Source organism: Girardinichthys multiradiatus, chromosome 17 (assembly GCF_021462225.1).
Source record: "Girardinichthys multiradiatus isolate DD_20200921_A chromosome 17, DD_fGirMul_XY1, whole genome shotgun sequence".
NCBI lineage: Eukaryota > Metazoa > Chordata > Actinopteri > Cyprinodontiformes > Goodeidae > Girardinichthys > Girardinichthys multiradiatus.
The window spans coordinates 10,271,912-10,292,932 of record NC_061809.1 but is presented as its reverse complement, the minus strand read 5'-3'; the positions used below and the strand labels follow the sequence as shown (position 1 = coordinate 10,292,932).

Sequence of the window (21,021 nt, the reverse complement as noted above, 5' to 3'; positions counted from 1 at the left end):
GGGACCCAAACACACAACACAATCTCTTTTAGTCATGTTAGCCACTTGCTCTACCATCAATAACCAGTTATTATTTGTTCCTGATACTCCAGTAATAACCTGGAACTTAGTTGTCTGTGGTTAACTTTCCTAACATAATTTTACTCTCTTCGCTTTGTTCCCTGGATTGCATTATCAGCTTTATGGAGCTTAAACAAGTTATTTTGATGACTAGCATAAGCAGTGGTGCCCCACTCTGGTGTCCTATTGTTTCCTTCATCAGCTACCATCATGGACCATGAGGTGTCTCTTCTGTCATTAGTTAAGTACCATTTATAACTTCTATAAACCTGCCCTTTCCTTCCTCGTTTGGTCAAGCTAATGAGTGGGATCAGCACCACAGCTGTGGTTTTAGATTTCACGCACATTTGAATACCATAAGTATAAGAAGTTTATTTAGCACACATAGTTAAGTTATCTTGCCTTCCTTGATTTAGCGCTACTTGTTTCATATGACTCATAGCAGGTGTTAATTCATTCTTATTTATCTTGACTGTTTCCCAGAAGTACCAGAAAAATAAAAAAACAATATGAGAAAAAAAATATAAATACCCAGCTATGGAATGCATTGCTCATCCATCTGAGTCATTTTGGCTGAAATTTTGACTCCTCTAAGTGGTTCCAGTGTCTTAATTTTCTTCACTGACTTTTGGATCTCTCCAGCCTCTAAATGTCTGGATCCACCCTATTATCAGTCTGTAAATCACTTCCCCTGATGGAGCTTTCAACCAAAATGACCTTTTTACAATGTATAAGGTGAATCCAGGTTGATCTCTCAGCTATTTTTACTACTGTGGGAGTGGTTAGTAATACCTAATATGGGTCCTCTCACTTAGGTGAAATACCAATGTTTCTTTTTTACACTCATTAACACCCAGTCTCCTGGTTCCACTAGTTGGTTTTCCTGCTGGGAAATAGAACATTCCTCATTAATTTGAATTCGTTTCTGTTGCTTTTCTAACATACTCCTCATATAATCAGCTAGGTTAACTTCTTCATCTAACTCCCACTGATTTTTGAACTGTGGTAATCTGTATGGTCTTCCAAATAACATTTCATTGGGTGTTAGCCCTGAGGTGCTTGTAATGTTTAGTTGGAAATAGTTCTATCCATTTAGAAAATGCACCTATAATGACTCAACAGAACCTTTTCTCTTCACTGTGGTTTAACTCAATAAAATCCATATGAATTGTTTGTAGGGGGTATTTTGGTTTTGGAAATTGTTCCCTTCGTGGTCTTAAATTCCCTTGTGGATTATGTTTTGCACATGTTAAACATGTTTGACAAATTTTTGTTTTAATAAGAATTAAGAATTAAATCCATATGTTATATAATATTAATATATCTGTCCTACCATTCCTCCCTGTTGAGACATTGTGAAACACAATGGCTCAAATATTGCCACCCATTTATAAAGGTTCTTTGGTAGGACAGGTTTATTATCTGGTCAAATATAGTTTTTATGTTTTAATGCAGCTCCATGTTTTTTCCACATTTCTATATCCTGTAGTGGGCTTTGTTGTTGCATTTCTTTTAACACTATTTTTTTTTTTTTTGTCACCAATGCATATCCTGTTTGTATCTTCCCTCTCATCTTTTTTTGGGGAAATCATTCACATACTATTTTGTAATCCTGCAAATCACTTCGTTTTTTTTTTGCTTCTTTTTCTGCTGATTCTTGACAATCATGGTAATTTCATCTTCAGCTTCTACACTCCATTTCAGTTCAGACGTCATTTTCAGCTCTTCCTCATACATTAGTTTGTTCAATGGAGCTACTATTTCTGCATAATTTGGCACCCAGTTTCTACAATAATTAGTTAGTCCAAGGAAGGACATCATTTGCCTTTTTTTTTTACTGGTTTTGGAACTTGTAATATTGCAGTCTTTCTTTCTTCTACAATTGTGCGTCCCCCTGCGCTAAGATTGTGGCCTAGGTATTTAACCTCGTTTTTACACAACTGAAGTTTCTTTTTACTGACTTTGTGTCCCTCTTATAGTAAAACCTGACTACCTCCTGGAGGGTCAAACGTGGCCATACTTGCACTCATTACCTGCATATTTCAAAATGTATTGTTTTACACTGGGCCTGTATTCTGTTTTTGCTCTAATTTAGACAGGTAACACTCCTTTTATTAAACCCACATCGGTAGGGTCTGTTGACCATAACTTATCAGGGACTTCATTCAAGAACAGTTCCTCCTGTTCAGTAAGGAATATTTCTCAATGTTACTTTGTATGCAAATGTATCCCTTCCTGCACTATTCTTTCCATCTGTATAAACATAAGTTACCATAACTTTTGTCGGGGTTACTTTAGTTAATGCTTCTTCATAAGTTTTATCTGGTCCAGGAGTATTTTTATGCCACATGGTAATATGTAGATCATCTGGTGTCATCTGATCTTGTAGTCGAGTAATGACACTTCTTCCTTCTGTTAATAAAGCTGTCCCTATGTCTATTAGAATAGATAGCTGACATGACTGTCCATTGGGATCTCTTGTCCAAACTGGTTCAGACTCACAGACTTGTGTTAATTTCCCACTAGCTGACCTCACTGTTATTTGCTGATCACTAAATCTGGAATTTGGGATTGTTTCTCTACAGGTGGTCTTGCATGCTCCGGTATCATAAAGAAAAGTAATTGATTTTCCATTCAACAGTAAGGTAACTTCAGGTTTAATGCTATCTAGGGAGAGAAAGTCCTGGAAATTTAGGAGGACATCCTGCCCCTGTGTTTTTTTTTGTTTTTGTTTTTATCGGCGTCTGAGGTACTAGGAACAATTTCACTTGTTTTCTGTCCTAGTCATGCTGAATCATTATTTCTCCTCTCAGGACAGTCTCTGACCAGATGTCCTTCTTTCCCACAACACCAACACCGTGAGGTGTATTGTCTGTAGTTTCCTCTGCCTACTCCTCCTCTCTGACCCCTGCGATTTTGTCTTCTGCCTCTAAATCCTCCTCTTCCTCTGTTGTTCTGATAATAAATCTGTTCTTCTTCTTCTTCTTGCTGAAAAAAGGTGCTGGCTATATTTTCTGTTTTTTATCCTTCATTACTTTTTCTGCATGGAGGGCATGATTAACATAGTCTTCTAGATTTGCTGTGGGGAACCCTATAAAATGTCTCCTTACCCAGGTATTAAGTGCATTTTTTAACTGCTGTCGATAAGCTCCTTGCTCGTTTTCATCTTCTTGTAGACCACTATGTATTTTAAACACTTTTGTCAGTCTAATCCTATATTCTTCAAAAGGCTCTTCCTCTTTTTGTTTCACTCTGGCTATTTCTGCGTAGTCAGCTCTGCGTCTGTATCTAACTGTAAGCCTATCGATTAATCCCCTCACTCTGTTTGTTCTGCTGTTAAAAAGAGTAAAATATTTTCTAGGGTTACACAGAAAAAAAAAAACGTGTCATGCCATGAACCTCCGTGACACGCTGTATCAACAGCCTTCAGCGTCTCAAAACAATAATAAAAAGAAATAAACACAAATAAAACATACATGATGGTGGGGATGGATTTATTCACCAAAGGGACTCATTTTAGCCCATCCAATCCTGTCAAACCTCATCAGATCTTTGGTACAAAACAAAAACTTTCCACCTACGCTTTTTACTCCCTTTCTTTTGTCCTGCTGTTCTACTTTGCAAGTCCATCAAAAATTACTACTTAGCCCTCTGACCTTTTCTGCTTTCCACAAAAACGTCCGTTCTTATCTCCTGCATCACAACTCTCTCTTTTTAGTTACTTTTAACCCATAATCTACATCCTCATAACCTTCTTTGTCAATTTTTCTTAAATCACGTGTACTTTTAATGTACTTTTAATTATTGCATCCTATAGATTAACTAATTTTTTAGAGTTTAAACGACCATCATAATGATATGTGGTTATCCATTTATCTAAATATTTAAATTTTAATATTTTAATTTGATCCTGTGCTTCTATAAATTTCCAATCTTTGCATTATTATTCATTTTTAGTTTATTTTACTCACCCCTTTTCTCATTTTTTTTATTTAAATTTGGTCCAGCATATAAATACCTAGGGTATTCTAAATACTGGATTTATTCTGCTCAGTAGGGTGACAGAAAAATCTCCGTTTGTGGTAATTCTCACTTCAACTCTTTCGAGTGGAGAATTCTTGCCTTTGCATCCACAAAAGTTAGTCACTTACAATCCTACTGCTTTGGTATGAGGCAAAACCTAGTGGTTTAAATCCTCCATTCATTTCTCACATGCACACATTTTAAACGCGGACTTTTCTTAGTATTTTTGTCGTTTAAAATACTTAAACGCGGACTCCGCCGTCCTGGAAACACGGAATTTTCAGTATTATTTATTAATACTCAAGAGGACTCCGCCGTCCTTTACACACTGAATTTTCAGTATTACTTATTAATACTTTTCCAGTACTCCACCGTCCTACTCGTACCTGTTAGGGCCTAGGATTCACAGGGTTTTATTTCACGCAATGACCCCCAGTCATTCGTCACACTTTTTAATCCAAATTCAACTCTCCACTTTGTCCTCTCCTCTCTCTCGGAGTTCCGTCAGCCGTCAGACCCCAGCGGGCGGGCCGAGATCCAGTCCCGGAAAGGGTCTGTGAGTCTGACAAGACTTGCCACGGTCTTTACTGGAGTCCACCAACCCGCTGGAATCATCATGCGTATTTGGAATCCGGCTCCGAAGGACCAAATTAATGTCAGGTTTAAACAACCTGCAATACTTATAACATCACAAAAAGAAGAGAAAGAAAAAGAATTAGTTATTTGCTCGCTGCGAGGAGAACAGATAGAGATGTTTTCAGTTACAATCTCTCGCACCACTCTGAAAAACATCTGTCCGTTCCACTCTTTTTATTATCATTTGGAGGTCCCTAGTTACAAAGAACGTCATTCTCTAAGGATGGGAAACAACAGCTGCATCGTAAACAGGTCATAAACACCATTATCGGGAGAAGATGCTCCCCAGTCTCACCTGCTGCTGTTGGTCCATCAGGAAGCTGTTGATCCACTGACAGGTGGAGGCTGGGACATTGAGCTGGGTGAGCTTCTGGTGGAGGATGTCTGGTATGATGGTGTTGAAGGCCGAGTTGAAGTCTACAAACAGGATCCTGGCGTACGTCCCTGGGTGGTTGAGGTGTTGCAGGATGAAGTGTAGACCTAAGTTAACAGCATCATCTGCCGACCTGTTTGCTCGGTAAGCAAACTGCAGGGGGTCCAGCAGGGGGCCTGTGATGTCTTTCAGGTGCTTCAACACCAGCTGCTCAAAGGATTTCATGACCACAGACGTCAGGGCTACAGGCCTGTAGTCATTTAATCCTAGGATGGTGGGTTTCTTGGGCACCGGGATGATGGTGGATCGTTTGAGGCAGGAGGGGACCTCACATTTCTCCAGTGACTTGTTGAAGATCAGAGCAAGTTGATTTGCACAGGCTTTCTGGCATGATGGGGAGACGTAATCAGGTCCTCCAGCTTTCTTTGTTTTCATGCGCTGAAAGAGCCTGTTTACATCTTCCTCGGAGATCTTTAGTGCAGGCAGAGGATCTGATGGTGGGGGGTTGGTAGCTTTGTGGGAAGAACTTGTTCCTGAATGGGATGTAGAGGGGATGAGTTGAGGTGTGAATGGCTTCTTGTCATGTCTGCAGTAGAAGCCATTCAGACGGTTGGCCAGGCGAGGACTCTGTTCAGGATGGTTGGAGGGGCTCCTATAGGCAGTCAGGTTTCTCAGACCGGTCCATACAGCTGAAGTGTCACCAGTAGAAAGGCTGTTCTTAAGCTTCTCACTGTAGCTTCTTTTGGCTGCTTTTATCTCCTTTGTTAGTCTGTTCCTGGCCTGCCTGTACCGCGCCCAGTCTCCACTGCTGTGAACATCTTCCTTTTCCCTGCGCAGATTCCTCAGGTGTGGAGTAAACCATGGCTTGTTATTCCCAAAGGTGCAGAAGGTTTTGGCCTGCACACACATGTCCTCACAGAAACTGATGTATGATGTCACCACATCAGTTAGTTGGTTTAGGTCAGTGGCTGAGGTTTCAAAAACAGTCCAGTCTGTGCATCGCCATCCCTTGTCCCTGAATTTTTCCATCTGACTATGGGCAAACAAACATTATCTGCAATTGTGTCAAGCCACTCACACATCAGCACAAACGTCTAGTGGTGTGTGCACCGCAGCTTCATGCACATACGTTCAGCTATGGAACAACTCTGTGTGTGTTTTCCTTTTCCAATTATTGTCTTTATGTTAAATTTCAGATTATTGTCTTTCTCAGGCTGCAGCTTCCGGCTTACTGGTGTGTGTATATTTACCTGGATAAATATGACAGCAAGCATAACCTGTTTTTTAGTGTGTGTTTGCATTTGCTGTTTGACAGACTCCCACTAATCAGGAAAAAAATGTTTCTTTGCTAGCATTGTGAGGAGGGTTTGCCGCGCGCCAGAGCCACCCTTTGTTTTTGTGGTGTTTTATTTATTTATTTATTTTGTTCTCTGCTGAGGGAAATCTCAGACAACTGCTAAATCAATGAGGCACGACACACTCCCTCTCTGCAAATGAGCTGGTCTCCACATCGAAAGTAAATACTCATCTGGAGACATTCTCCTAATGCAGAGACAGCAGTACTCAGTTGGTGGAGTTGTTCCATTTGGATATGTTTTTAAAGTGTGGCTTTAATCACCATTTCCCAATTAGAATATTGTTGTTTTTTTTTTATGTTGCCTCAGCGGACTTGTTATCATCGGTTTGCGTTATCACCTCTGTAAGTTTGTTTTGCAGAGTGAGGGGGAAAGGTAATGAATCGTTTTGGTGTCTGAGATCACATAATTTTCCCTCTGAGGTGCTCATAAAACAGTCCGATGCTAATTTGGAGGCCTGTGATCAGTTTGTAGCGACTTCCCTCGCCAACTATCACGCCGCTGACAGACATCACCATTCCCCACAGGGCTATGGCGTCGCGGCTTTGATTCACCTTTACTCAAGTAAACAGTGGCTAATCTCCAAGGAACAGTCATGACTTGTGAAGCGCAACCATCGCATCTGTCATTTAGGATTTTGTGGCCACATGTGCATTTATTCATGACAATCTGACTGAAGGTTAACACCATTAGTGTGCTATTTATCAATCTTGCTCTTTAGATATTGTGAACTCCTGCTTGGCTAAACTTGATTGCAAACAGAAGGGAGTGCATTTACTTTTTCAATTTTTTCTCCATCATGAGGTGGAAGGTGCTCTGAGCATTGCTGCAAAGACATCTGGATCATAATGGACTTTCATCAGCTTCACTGCTGCTGCCTAAGAAGATCGGAGCTTAACCCCAGAACTCATAACACTACATAATTTGAACTGTCAACCTCAAAGCCAAAATAAATCACTTTTTTTTGGCACCTGTAGATTGTCCAACTTGTACAGCTACATGGTTTTATGCTGACATACTGCTGAAACTATGGTTGCATGTTTGGTTGAATCAAACATTTACCTAAAATGTGGTATGTAAAAATGGGTAACCGAAGTTAAAGTAAAATAAGGTCCATTTTAAGCCAAGTTCTGGTCAGTTTTGACTGATTTCATTTAAAAGCTATAGGTATTTGAGGAGTTTCAAGGCCACTGTTGGGTTATCTTTTCTGAAAAGATGGTGCAAACCATATTTTAGGGGAAACCATGGCAAAGAAAAAGCTCTTATAAGTGAACACAGTTCAGTGAATGTAACCAACGTTTTTAGTGCAATTTGGCATAAAGGAACAAAAACAAATTGATACCAAGTTTCTTCATATGACTTTCATTCCTTGTTATTCCTTCTGCCAAGTTCATAAATCTAACATAACATGTGTTGCTGTGTTTCAGATGGCGGCAGAAACTGGAGTGTGATCCATGGTAGGTTTATTGCCATCAACGCGGCCAGCATGAGCTGCGCGTGTCCTCGGAGTCCAAAAGGTCTGTCGCCCTCCGCCCACCTTGCGGATGGCACGACAGACCTGATCCTGGTCAGGAAGTGTTCCCGTCTGGACTTTTTCAAACATCTTCTGCGACACATCAACCAAGAAGACCAGGTGGGGGTTTATCCATTTGTCATTAGATGCAAAATATTCCAGATGTAGGTAACTTAAATTTAGGAGGATAAAATAGCAAAATCTTGTGGGATTTTGCTGTAGTCTGCTACATTTCTAAATCAGATTCCAGATGAATAGATGAACTGATAGCGTTAATCCCATAAATGAGCAAGAAGGCAGACTTTCTTTCTTGCTGTGCTAGCACCTACCTTTGCTGACTCTGCTCAATTTCCCCAAGCATGGTTCTCTTCAGTTCAAGTGCCTTAGCCCTTATGCATTCCCATGTGCCATAAATAACCCCTATCCCGATCAGAAAGGCCCCAGTTATCGCTGCATCAGGGATATGCAGTATGGGAAAACAGGCCGATAGACTAATGCCGCTCTCAGGACAGCATCACCAGGGGAAGTCTGCTGATTACTAATTATTACCTTCAGACATTTAATCTATAGGAGCTGCACTGAAAGAGAAGTAAAACTTTAAACTGTGTTTGTTGTTACCAGTGACATCTTTATCTGTATTTGACAAAAGACCGTGCACTTTAATCTTAGACTAACTAATTTGCCTAAAAAACATTCTCATTTACAGTTTTATTCTGTTTCTGTTGTTAGACAACAGAGTACCTCAAAGATATTCACAGAGTGGTGCGAGCTTAGACATGGTGAACAACAGTCACAAATCTTCTTGGCACTTGCCACTGAAGTACTTTTCTGGGCCACTCCTCTGCCTTATTTGGCTTCATGTTGCACTTTGATTTTAATGCAGTTCAGACACATGGCAGTAATCTGGGTCAGGACTGTCTCATTTATTGTGGTGCTGTCTGAGTGGGGGCTTGGTCTGTGCTGAGGTGTGATGGGCTCCTGGATACTGACTTATAGTCCTTAGGGATGTGTGTGGTTTACTATGGGCTTCAGAGATTGCCCCTAGTTTGGGTGGGGGTCCCTTCCTCCCCGTTCCTACTGCAGGCTTGTGTCTGTCCGGTGGGGTGGGAGTACTTGGGGTGTTCTTCCATTCTTGGTGCTTGATGGCCTTGCTGCCTGAGTGACCTGGTTCTGGGCTTGCCCTCCACTGGAATTGACTGACCGGTCAGAGCTTGATGCCCTGCGTCTTTACTTGTGCCTCTTTGACCTGGGGGGTTTCCACTAATGTGATTGCTGCATCCCTCTGTGGTTGGTCCTGCCACCCTGTGGTGTCCTTAGGCCCCAAGTGTTGAAGGGCTTTGACCCTTACCACCACTCTGTTCACGTCCTGGTGAAAAATTCTCACATGCACTTACAGATATGCAGAACAAATATCTCTGCTATTAGTTACATTACTAATCTATTTTTCCTCTTCACATCGCAGCATTTGTTGCCATCTCCGTCTATATTTCCCTACTCCCCCATCACCACTAAACTCCCTGTGTTCTCCATCCCACCTCCTTTGCGTGGTTGTTTAGTGTCCATTTCATATCTGCATGCCTATCTACCTTACTGGCATGTAAATATGAAATACTTTGCCAGAAGCAGCCTTTCTCATTTAATACAGTAAATTATGCAACAAGGGGAGTTTCTCCTAATTTATTTTGTTTTGATTGCAAAACTGCACTGACAAAGTAAGCAATCAGCTTCTTATGGTATGGCTGAAATTCCAGGACATATTACATCAGAAAGAACGTAATCAGGTTCCTCTTCTGTTGAGAAAGTTACTACTCTGCTGTAAGAGTTGAGAATGTGATTGCTGCATGCATATTGACATGTTATTTAAGCTGTAACTGGTTGTCAAGGTTCAAACATAGAAGAACAAATGCCTCTAGCAGTAACTTTGAAAGGTCACAAGGAGATCAACTAAGTGGACTGACTTTGGAATGTTATGTCATTTTAAAACCACTGTGAAACCAACAGAATGAGATTTTTTTTTTTAAGAAAGTGTTTTAAAAATTAGATGGATTTGCCTTTATTCAGATGTTCACTTGAGAAATAAAGGATTGATGCACCGATAAGAGATTTTGTGAGTAAGATTTTTATTCTTTGTCTTTGTAAAGCTCTGGTCTCCTCCACCCGATTTTAGCTGATCCTGAGTTCTTCCCTTATCTGGTGAAAGATCGCCTGTTGTGGCAGTCTAAACAGCTGACATGCCTCAGTACAAACTACCCTTTCCTTTCAAGAAGTTTCCTACAGCATCTGTGCTTCTTCTGATTTCATTTAAACACATCACAGATACTGAAAATTGTAAATCTTAAAACTAATTTCTTGAGCCAGAAATTCAACAAAGGACCGTTGTTGTCAGAGCTCCCCGTAAACATTTAGTGTGGTGTGTTTGCAGACTAGATAAAAGAAGAGAGATTTATTTTCCAATTGGCTCAGCACCAGTAAGGACCTACAAAGCCAATTCCAGTTACCAGCCAATTCGTTTTTGTTGCTGATCTTCTGCAGAAAGGCCAAAAAAGTATTTGGTTCGAACATTCAGTGCATTCAGGACACTTCACACAAGTGTCATTGGTGGTTGTTATTGCCTATTTTATATTTTCTCCTCCTTAGTTACTGTTTTGCTTCATCAGCAGCATTAAATACACATTTTACTTTTTAAGCTATAATGTGAGACAAACAGGAGCACTGGTATCCACAGTGTTTTGTAAAAATCATGTACATGTAGTAATAGTTAGCATATAGATTAGACATGCGTTCCACTGCATGCTAGCATGTCTAAGTATAGCCTTGCTAGCCTGGCTGTCAGTTTGTAGTCCTATTTTTCATTTTGTTTCACAAATCCACCTGTCACAGCTTTTAAGAATAAAAGGGATATCACATTGACTCATCTCATTTTCTAGGCTGCAGATTAAAATGCCCTGGCAGTGGTTTGGTTCTTCCTTAGTTTAGGGCTGTCTTGGTCGTATAACTTGCATCGCAGAAAGGCAGACAAGCAGTTATACAAGTAGGGTGAGTGGAACATTGTATCAAAGCTGAGTTAATATCAGCATCTGAGTCCAACCAAGCAGACAGGGACTAGACGTGAGGAGCCACTAAGCGTATTCATGGCCTTGTCAGAAAGCTTTTTAGGCAGACCGTCCAGCATGAATGCAAAGCGGCTGCAGTCATAAAGTGGGCTTGATGTGAAATAAATGGCTGTCAGTCTGCTTTGAGGATGGTAGAGGATAAGAAAAGAAGAAAAGGGAGGGGGCAGAAGAAGAAGAATAGAACAGAGAGAAAGTGGCACCCCGTGAAGTTGAAGATAGGGCAGCTGAACCTCTGCAACACAGAGAGAGAGATGAAAGCAGATTCTGACAAAATTATTTCTTTTCATCTCTCTTTCTTCTTTATTCAATTTTCCAAAGTTCACCTAGTATTCTAATGGATGTCTGTGCTATTCTGCAGCTTTGCTCCTGCGACATCCCTTTTGCATCAGGTGTTTTTGTTGTTAGCCTCAATGTTTGATTGTTTTATCAGTGAACACGTGAGCCAAGTCTGTTTTTTTAGCCTCTGTTATTAAAAAGGAGCATTTCTAAGTGTCACTGATCTTACTGATTGGTAAGTTCAGGAGCACATAAATAACTAACTAAATGTTAAAACACTTTAACAAACCAGATGTTACTTTGTTTGCATTTTAGGGACTTAAGTACAAGCTACTGTTAAAGCTGTGTTTGATTTGCCTTGAGAGTCGGAGCTCAGATTTCAGCCACGCTGAGCGCGTTCTAAGTGAAAGTTGTTGGGAGCTAGTTGTTAGGGTGCTAAGTTTGTTAAGCAACACACGCCAATAATGTATTTCTCTCAATTAGGAAACATTTTTAGAAAATATGTACAGAATATACAGTACCACAGATGAAGCAGGTTTAATGAGACACAAACTGCCAGAAGTGCTGATAAATAGATTATACCTGCAACTTTCAAAATGTTTTATACTGTCGGCAGTCAAATTGGATTTTGAAATTGGGGCTTCTTCGAAACCAAAGATTGAATGCGCTTGTTTTTATAGAAAGTCTCCAGTTTTACCCTCTTGCCCAAATATGGTCTCTTCTGTTCCTAAACATAAGATGTTACCAACATGGTGAACTTAAACAACAAATTTAAAACTGAAGTGCGGTAATCGCTAAATCCACTCTCTGTTTACCGTCTAAAGCTGGGGTGTCCAAAGTGTGACCTTTGAAATAATTTTGACTCAGTTCAAGAGTGGCACAAAGTGGCCCTCCAACAAATAAAGCCTACGCAGATGGACACATTTTGTGATTTTTTTTTAGGACAAGATTTTCAGTGACATAGTATTTATATCTTAAAAAAAGTGAGGTACAAGACTAAGTATTTTTCTGCATTCAAATTTGTATCATAGTAAGTAGGGCCACAAACGTCTAAGGGTGAGCACACCGATGTATTAAACTTGGCTAAATCCAGCGGGGTTATTGAAGAAACTTCTTCTTGATGTTGGGAATAGACTACAAATATTTTCCAGACCAACAAGATAGAAAACATTCGACCCAAAAAGTTACCACATTTCAGAGCCTTTTTTGGACTTGCAATAATTTGCTCTCTTCTACTTTGTTTCATTAAAATCTTGCATGTCTAATGTATTGCTGAGCAGGTAAAAAGAAAACAATACTTGGAAAAATATATAAATTATGGCTCCTGAGTAACTTCCGATTTTAGCCCATGGTGCAAAACGTTTGGACACCACTGGTCTAAAGATTTAAGAAAAATTTTGAATCATCTATATATATCATATTTTGAGGTTGTTCAGGAGAAACCAAATGCGAACAAGACATCAGGATGTTATTTAGTGGTAAGCAGAATTGAATAATAAAACAAGGAAGACTTACAGACATGGAATAAGGAGAACAGGACTTGAAACCTGGGAGAGCACAAAATTAGAACCCAGCAGTGAACCGTGAACACCATAGTGAGGAGATGTGGTTAGTGACATTGAAACCAGGTGAGTATAATCAAGGGCATGTAGAAGAGCTGCAGGAGAGTATTAAGCTGGAAAACTGAGGGAGGGAGGGAGGTAATAAAACACAGAGTAAACATAGGGAAATGAACCAAACACAAAAGGCAAAAAATAAGATTCTGAGATAAAATACACAGAGAACAGAGCATAACTAACTAAGAAAATCAGCATAAAGGAAAGACCTATAAGTAGAACATTAAGTGACAATAATAGAGAACACTAAAATAATCCAAATACTAAAACCTATTGGTTATGGCAATCCAGCCATTTTTTAAAACCCACTTAATCCAGTTCAGGTTCTTTCATGGGACTGGTGCCCATCTCCAGCATTTATTGGATGAAAAGCAAGGTTCATTGTGGACAAGTCATCAGTCCAGACCTTAATAAATTAAAATCAACGCCATAATCATCAAAATTGACAGGAATAAATGTTAGATCATTCGGGGTATAATGAAACGGTGCAATCAAAATTTCAACAGCTCCTCTGCTGAACACAGCAGTGGGCTAATTACCTTAAACAAACAGGAACTCTTGTAAAAATGAAAGAAATATCTATTCATATTCTGCAACCTACCTCTGCCTGTTCTGACATCCGTTTCTCACCCATCTTTGTCCTTTTTCTTACAGTTTGATCACTGGTTTGTGGAAGTCCACAGAGTGAGAAAGTTTCATTTCCAGCCCTGGAACCATGACCTTATTCCTCTAGAAGATCCAAGCAAACATCCAGAGAATCCAGACCTTGACCCCACTTCTTCATTCCAAGAAACTAATGACTACAGCACTGCCCAGAGCAGCTGGACCTGCGATGGGGAAATCCTGCATCATGCTGCCATTCAAGTCAGGTGAGGGCGCTGCACATCCAAACATGCAGTAATAGTAGCCATTTTATTTCACAAACTGCATAATTTTTACCTTTTTTACAACAACTAAAACCTTTGATCTAAACTCAGACTGAAAAAACTTTACAAACAAAAGATCCCTCTTATGGATGGATGTTTTGCCCATGTGAATGTTTTTATGATTCTTTTTAAAAAAATAATTTTGACTTCCTAATGTGGATATTTGGAACATTATTTTTTTCTCATTTTTATAAGCCCTGTAGCTTCAAATGGAACTTCTTGTGGTGATCAAGATGTGCCAAATCACTCAGCATAGATACGAACCAGCAAATGGCTTTAAATCACAGCACATAATATTGTAGAAGCACTATAATGGAAGGAATATTGAAATATTCTCAGAGCTCATACTTCTTGCATCACTGTAGTGGGACGTTCACAGCAAAGACTTTCCTTCTTGGTATTAAAATGTAAACTTTGCTTAAATTCCCCAAAATATTTCATGTTTCAAAACCTAAGTAGAAACAGATTGTGCTCTGTGTGCCTGACAGCTCTGTATTCACTGTGCACTTAAGAAAAACTCACAGTTCCGAGTTTTATTTTCCACTTTTATGAAATATCTAAAGAACTGCTGAGAGGACTGCCAGAAGATGCGGTTAACATTTTTGTTATCCCAAGTGAGTGGCTTGGAAATATCTACAGTACTGGGTAACTGCTTGGAAATGTGGAAATCTGCTGAGATTTTAGTTCGTTATGAGGATTAATCCTGATGACTTTGATGTTCCCCTGGATTAGAATTTTGTTTTATCACTACATCACATCCTTCCCCAGTTTATTGGTAAGGAAACATGTAAAAACGAAAATGAAATGTGGAAAAAAACCCAACTAAAGTAACACCACCCTGGCACAATACCGCACTGTACATTTCACACCATTGATGCCAGTACACACACACTATACAAACCATTTTTTATACATCATCTCACATGGCATAACCAGCTGTCCCATTGTTTCTTTAACTACTCAAACACATTAAGCAGTTTCTCACATCTCTTAAATTCATGATGGACATCATTCAAACAAACCAGCCGGCGGCTGATTAAAGTAAACTCAAAGCACATTTTGGCATCTAAATTATGAGGTCTTCAGCTTGGTCCATAACAATATCAATTTGAAAGGAAAATGAAATTAGGAACCAGAGCTGTTCTTCAAACGATTGATTCTGAAGAGGGTGTATTCCTGTAGAAGGTATGCCAAGTATATTAGGTGTTAAGCTTTTAACCACTAGGGTGCTGGACCACTATGGGGTCATTTATCCCTGATGTATGGCCCATGACAAAACTGTTCTAATTCCACAATATCCTTGTTCCCAGTTTGTGGGTAAACATTAAATATAAAATGAAATATACATTTTTGATTGGTTTAAGCTGGTCACAAAGAAGTGCTTTTTGTGTAATTATAGGGAATACCAATAGCCCTGCAAGTGTCCAGGATCTAGTCACGACATCCTTTCCCTGTTCCCCACTGCACAATCGTTGGCAACTATATGGAGTTAGGCCCCTTCATTATTCTGCTCTTGTCCTCATTTCAGGCCACACTGTCCCCAACCATCAGATCTCTGCACAGCTGGAGTGGATCCGCTTGATGCATCATTTATTTCATGCTCCATTGTACTTCTCCAATGATGCATGGCGCTGTAATGTTGCTCATTTAACGGCCCTCCCCGTGTTAAAAGACTACTCCCCTTTAATTACAGCAGAAGTCTGTCCATTTATTGCCCCTTCCACGCTGCTAATCGTTGCCGGAGTAAGCCAAGCGGAGTGTATTTCGGATAATTAATGGTAATAGCCCAGGCGAAGCAAGAAAGTAGAAGGAGGGGGAAGGAAGAGCTTCACTTGTGAAAAAAGTGAAACTTAAAGCGCCATCTAAAACATCAAATCAAGTCTCAAGTGGTGCAAAAATGTACATTGCAAGTAAAATAATTCAAAGACAGGCATGGATTTGTAGTCAGCCCCCTTTACTCAGCTGTTCCATGAAGGTCTCAGAGTTTTCTTAAAGGACCTCAGTGAACAAAAAACGTTGTGAAGAAAAAGGAACAGAGCGAACAGGTCGGAGATAAGGCTGTGAAGGACTTTAAATTAGGGATTGGTTATAAAATAAATTCCCAAGCTTTAAACTTGTCACGGAGCATCAATCAATCCAGTGTCTAAAAAATGTAATTAGTTTTCTAATCCGAGAAGCAGCCAAGAGGCCCAAGGTAACTGTAGAGGAGCTGAAAACACCCACAGCTCAGGTTGGAGAATCAGATGACAGAGCAACTGTTAGTTGCGCACTCCATAAATCTGGCCCCAATGTAAAAGTATGAAGAAAGACATGCTGAAAGAAATCCATAATAAATTCTTTGTTTTTTGCCACAAACCAAGTAGCAGGAGATGGCCTCCTCAACACACAGGGTGGGGGCAGTTTCCATATTGCATAAAAGCAAAAATTACCACTGGACAAAGCATGTGAAACAACGTGCTTTGATGCAAAACACAAAGTGTGGCAAAAAACAAATAATACGCAATACTCTCAACCTACGGTCCACATAGTGAAACTTGGTGGTGGCAGTATCGTGCTGTGGGTTTTTTTGTTCTTAAGCATTTTGAATTTGTGTCCGTCCATCACAGAAAATTCCAATAAAATACAATGAAGATTGTTGCTATTATGTCAAAAGAAATGTTAACAAGTTCACACATTTCATTCAGGTTTATCATAACATCTATAACAGGCAAACAACAAAGACTTCCACTTACAATTTTGAACAGAAATATGCACTTTATGATGCACTACTTTCGCATCTGCTGCTTCGGCAGTAAAGTCTCAGCGAAATGAGCACAGCCATTAAGATTATGGTTTGTTATTCAGGCTAAATGATGCAGAGTGTGTGTGCTGTTTTTTGTCCACAGTGTCCAATGCCAGCTGATTAGGCTTTTTGCTCGGGGAATTGAGGAGCAGCAAGACGCAGAGGTGGCTGTTTGAAGACATTTGTCCAGCGTATGTCATGAAGAAAAAGGCTGTGAAAAAAAAATACTTCACATTGTTGAAGATTTCCTGGAAAAGCACATGCAATATCTATGTTTCATTCACGGAAGCTGCCTTTTAATGATAATTGTGTTTGCTTAAATGCGTCTCAACATATTTGGGTAGAAAATGACTAAAACATTTTGAATTTAAACAAATGTTGTATCACATTATTACTATATTACACATTATTATTATATTCATTACTTTTTGGATGAATGTTGGATAAAATGTGATTTTCCACACCCTGTTAGTGCTGTTTTCACTAAAAACAAAGATGTTAAAGCTCAGAGCATCCCAGACATACTGAGACTTCTTGCAGCAGGATGAAACCAAGCTGGACTCAAGCTGCAATAAAGGAGAACATAAAAAGGATATCACCTTGCACCACATGAAGACACAATAAGGGTGGAACAGTTCTGTGAAAAGAATGAAGAAAGATGTTTGTGAAGTGATCAACCATAAAAAAGTCAAACACATGCGAGCAATCATATCTTTCTTTTTTAAGGAACAAAAATGAGATTTTTCATGTGACCCAAGTGAAAGCCGATATGAGCCACAGGCACTAATAAAAAGAATTTAATACCCTACTAACAGGACCCTGGTGGCTGCCAGGTGATAAGGAAAAGTGCTTGCTGAATGACTAGGAGTGTCTCGGCACTGCTGTGCCGCACCTGTGGCTCTGAGCCGTGCTCCTCTCCGGCTCAAAGAACTGCTCGCAGTTTAATCATCACCTGGGATCAGCCAGATTTCTGCATTGTTAATGTTATTACAGACAATCTACTCCTCTGATCCAAAATTAGCCTCACTTACCTCTCCTAAGTTCCAGGTCAAGCTGGTCTTGAACCCACAGTAGCAAAGCCACCAGAGAATAAACATATCAGCTATCTTTTTGCTGCTCTTATAGGGATGAAACTTTATGTAGGTCTATACAGACAAGCTGTGTGTATGTATGCAAAGGTGAATGTGTTTCCCAGAACCGCTGTAGGGATGTGCAATTAGTGACAAGTGTAAAAGTGCAGATGTCATGAGTTAGCTCTTTCCCAATTAAACCCACATCAGCCATTTTTCAGATGCTTTCTGCTAAAGCCATTAGCTGTCCACCACTAGTAGCCACACAAACACACTCATAGAAAAACTGCTTTATTTTCTTATATCTGTTTTTATAAACACACACGCACCTTACTTCTCAAATCTGTCTCTTTTGAATCCCCTGGACCTCTTTATATTGATTCTGGATGTTTGTAGTTAGTTGACCTTCAGCTTAATGCATGATGGTCTATCACAACATAAATTGGACAGCAATCCAAGGAGATAGAGAAGTCAAACTAAAATACTTGTATTAAAGGAAAAATAAATCAGATAATTCAGTTTCAAATCTGAAGCAGGTTTTTCTACTTTTTGGACTCTGTGTACCTGAAGTTCTACTTTATCTTGCCTGTGGTGTAGGTTTTTATATGTTTTTTAAAGATGCATACGTTCTGTGCTACCAGGGATATATTTTCTTTCTAAGTAGTGATGTGTACCTGGACATACCAGAGACTTTGCAAAATAAAAGTCTAGATTTGTTGCAAGACAAGCAAATAGCAAACAAAAAGCTCTGCTGTAAAGTGAGCCAGCAACAATCATCAATCTCCTAAACATTCTTTTTTGTATCTGTTTCTCTGCTTTTAAAGGTTCCCAACATGTGCTGGACACATCTTGGGAACATTTTTAATACACTGCACAAAAAAATAAAGGGAACACATAAAAAACACAATATAACTCCAAGTAAATCAATCTTCTGTGAAATCAAACTGTCCATTTAGGAAGCAACACTGATTGACAATCAATTTCACATGTTGTTGTGCAAATGGTATAGACAACAGGGGGAAATCTTTGGCGATTAGTAAGACACACTCAATAAAGGAGTGGTTCTGCAGGTGGGGACCACAGACCACTTCTCAGTACCGATGCTTTCTGGCTGATGTTTTGGTCACTTTTGAATGTTGGTGATGCTTTCACACTCGTGGTAGCATGAGACGGACTCTACAACCCACACAAGTGGCTCAGGTGGTGCAGCTCATCCAGGATGGCACATCAATGCGAGCTGTGGCAAGAAGGTTTGCTGTGTCTGTCACCGTAGTGTCCAGAGCCAGGAGGCGCTACCAGGAGACAGGCCGGTACACCAGGAGACGTGGAGGAGGCCGTAGGAGGGCAACAACCCAGCAGCAGGGCCGCTACCTCCGCCTTTGTGCAAGGAGGAACAGGAGGAGCACTGCAAAATGACCTCCAGCAGGTCACAAATGTGCATGTGTCTGCACAAATGATTAGAAACCGACTCCATGACGATGGTATGAGGGCCAGATGTCCACAAATGGGGGTTGTGCTCACAGCCCAACACCGTGCAGGACGCTTGGCATTTGCCAGAGAACAACAGGATTGGCAAATTCGCCACTGGCGCCCTGTGCTCTTCACAGATGAAAGCAGGTTCACACTGAGGATATGTGACAGACGTGACAGAGTCTGGAGACACCGTGGAGAGCGATCTGCTGCCTGCAACATCCTTCAGCATGACCGGTTTGGCAGTGGGTCAGTAATGGTGTGGGGTGGCATTTCTTTGGAGGGCCGCACGGCCCTTCATGTGCTCGCCAGAGGTAGCCTGACTGCCATTAGGTACCGAGATGAGATCTTCAGACCCCTTGTGAGACCATATGCTGGTGCGGTTGGCCCTGGGTTCCTCCTAATGCAGGACAATGTTAGACCTCATGTGGCTGGAGTTTGTCAGCAGTTCCTGCAAGATGAAGACATTGAAGCAATGGACTGGCTCGCCCGTTCCCCAGACCTGAATCTGATTGAGCACATCTGGGACATCATGTCTCGCTCCATCCACCAACGTCACGCTGCACCACAGACTGTCCAGGAGTTGGCGGATGCTTTAGTCCAGGTCTGGGAGGAGATCCCTCAGGAGACCATCCGCCGTCTCATCAGGAGCATGCCCAGGTGTTGTAGGGAGGTCATACAGACACGTGGAGGCCACACACAATACTGAGCCTCATTTTGACTTGTTTTAAGGACATTACATCAAAGTTGGATCAGCCTGTAGTGTGTTTTTCCACTTTAATGTTGTGTGTGACTCCAAATCCAGGCCTCCATTGGTTAATAAATTTGATTTCCATTGATGATTTTTGTGTGATTTTGTTGTCAGCACATTCAACTTTGTACAGAACAAAGTATTCAATGAGAATATTTCATTCATTCAGATCTAGGATGTGTTATTTGAGGATTCCCTTTATTTTTTTGAGCTGTGCAAATAAAACTGGGGATCATACTGTTGGTGGTTGACTTGTGATACACTTCATAAAAACAGACAGACTTTCAGATTACAGCATTCCTGGTATTTATTCTTGGTAAAAATACTTCAAAAGGGGGGAAAATATCATTTCATTACCTATGCATTCCTAAGACTTATATCAGCAGTCCAACTTTACTAACCAGATCAATCAATTTTGGTAGAAATAGTATTTCTACATGGCAGGTGATTTACTAGTAGGTGTAGTAGAGTAATAGAAAACCAAGAATTAGGACATGCATGCTGCTGATATTGTAACCAAATCCTTAAATCATAATATGTTCAAAATGAAATGCCAGGTAAGTGCAGGAGCAATTGAAGTTTATTTTGTTTGTAAGGAGCAAAAAGAAAGGCAGTGCCTTATTAAATGTAGTAGTTGTTGTTACTCAACGTTTTGTTTCACATTTGCTAATTGTTGGTGATTAAGTAAATTAACTTCTCTACTAGTTTTTTATTGTGGATGCTAATATAAGCTAGCGTTAGCAACACTTAATTTTGATTTATTTATTTAATTAATCCACATATAAAACAAATATTTATGTTATATATGTATAAAAAACAGAACACTGAATGAAAAAGGATAGAAAGAAGAAAATGTCTTATATGGTTACATCCTTTCCTCAAAGACAAAAAATTTACAAAAAGAAAAAATATACTATTAACATCTGTTTTTCATCTATCCAATGACCAACAATAGGGAAAAAAACAAATTATATCTAATTACATTTACTATCACCTGAGGTCAATCACTGAGTTGCATAATATTTAATCAGCATATTGGGTGTAATTATATATTTAT

The 21,021-nt window shown here is 40.0% G+C and overlaps 1 protein-coding gene across 1 annotated transcript in view; it reads left to right on the top strand.

The window, feature by feature from the left end:
• The window catches only part of cerk (ceramide kinase), a 61,023-nt gene extending 43,653 nt beyond the window's left edge, over positions 1-17,370 (top strand). Inside the window, exons 11-13 of the mRNA XM_047389253.1 lie at positions 7,875-8,080; positions 13,620-13,834; positions 16,777-17,370. Of these exons, the coding sequence (XP_047245209.1) occupies positions 7,875-8,080; positions 13,620-13,834; positions 16,777-16,849 (494 nt within the window). The 3' untranslated portion in view covers positions 16,850-17,370. The remainder of the gene's footprint in view (positions 1-7,874; positions 8,081-13,619; positions 13,835-16,776) is intronic.
• The last annotated feature ends 3,651 nt before the right edge of the window (positions 17,371-21,021 follow it).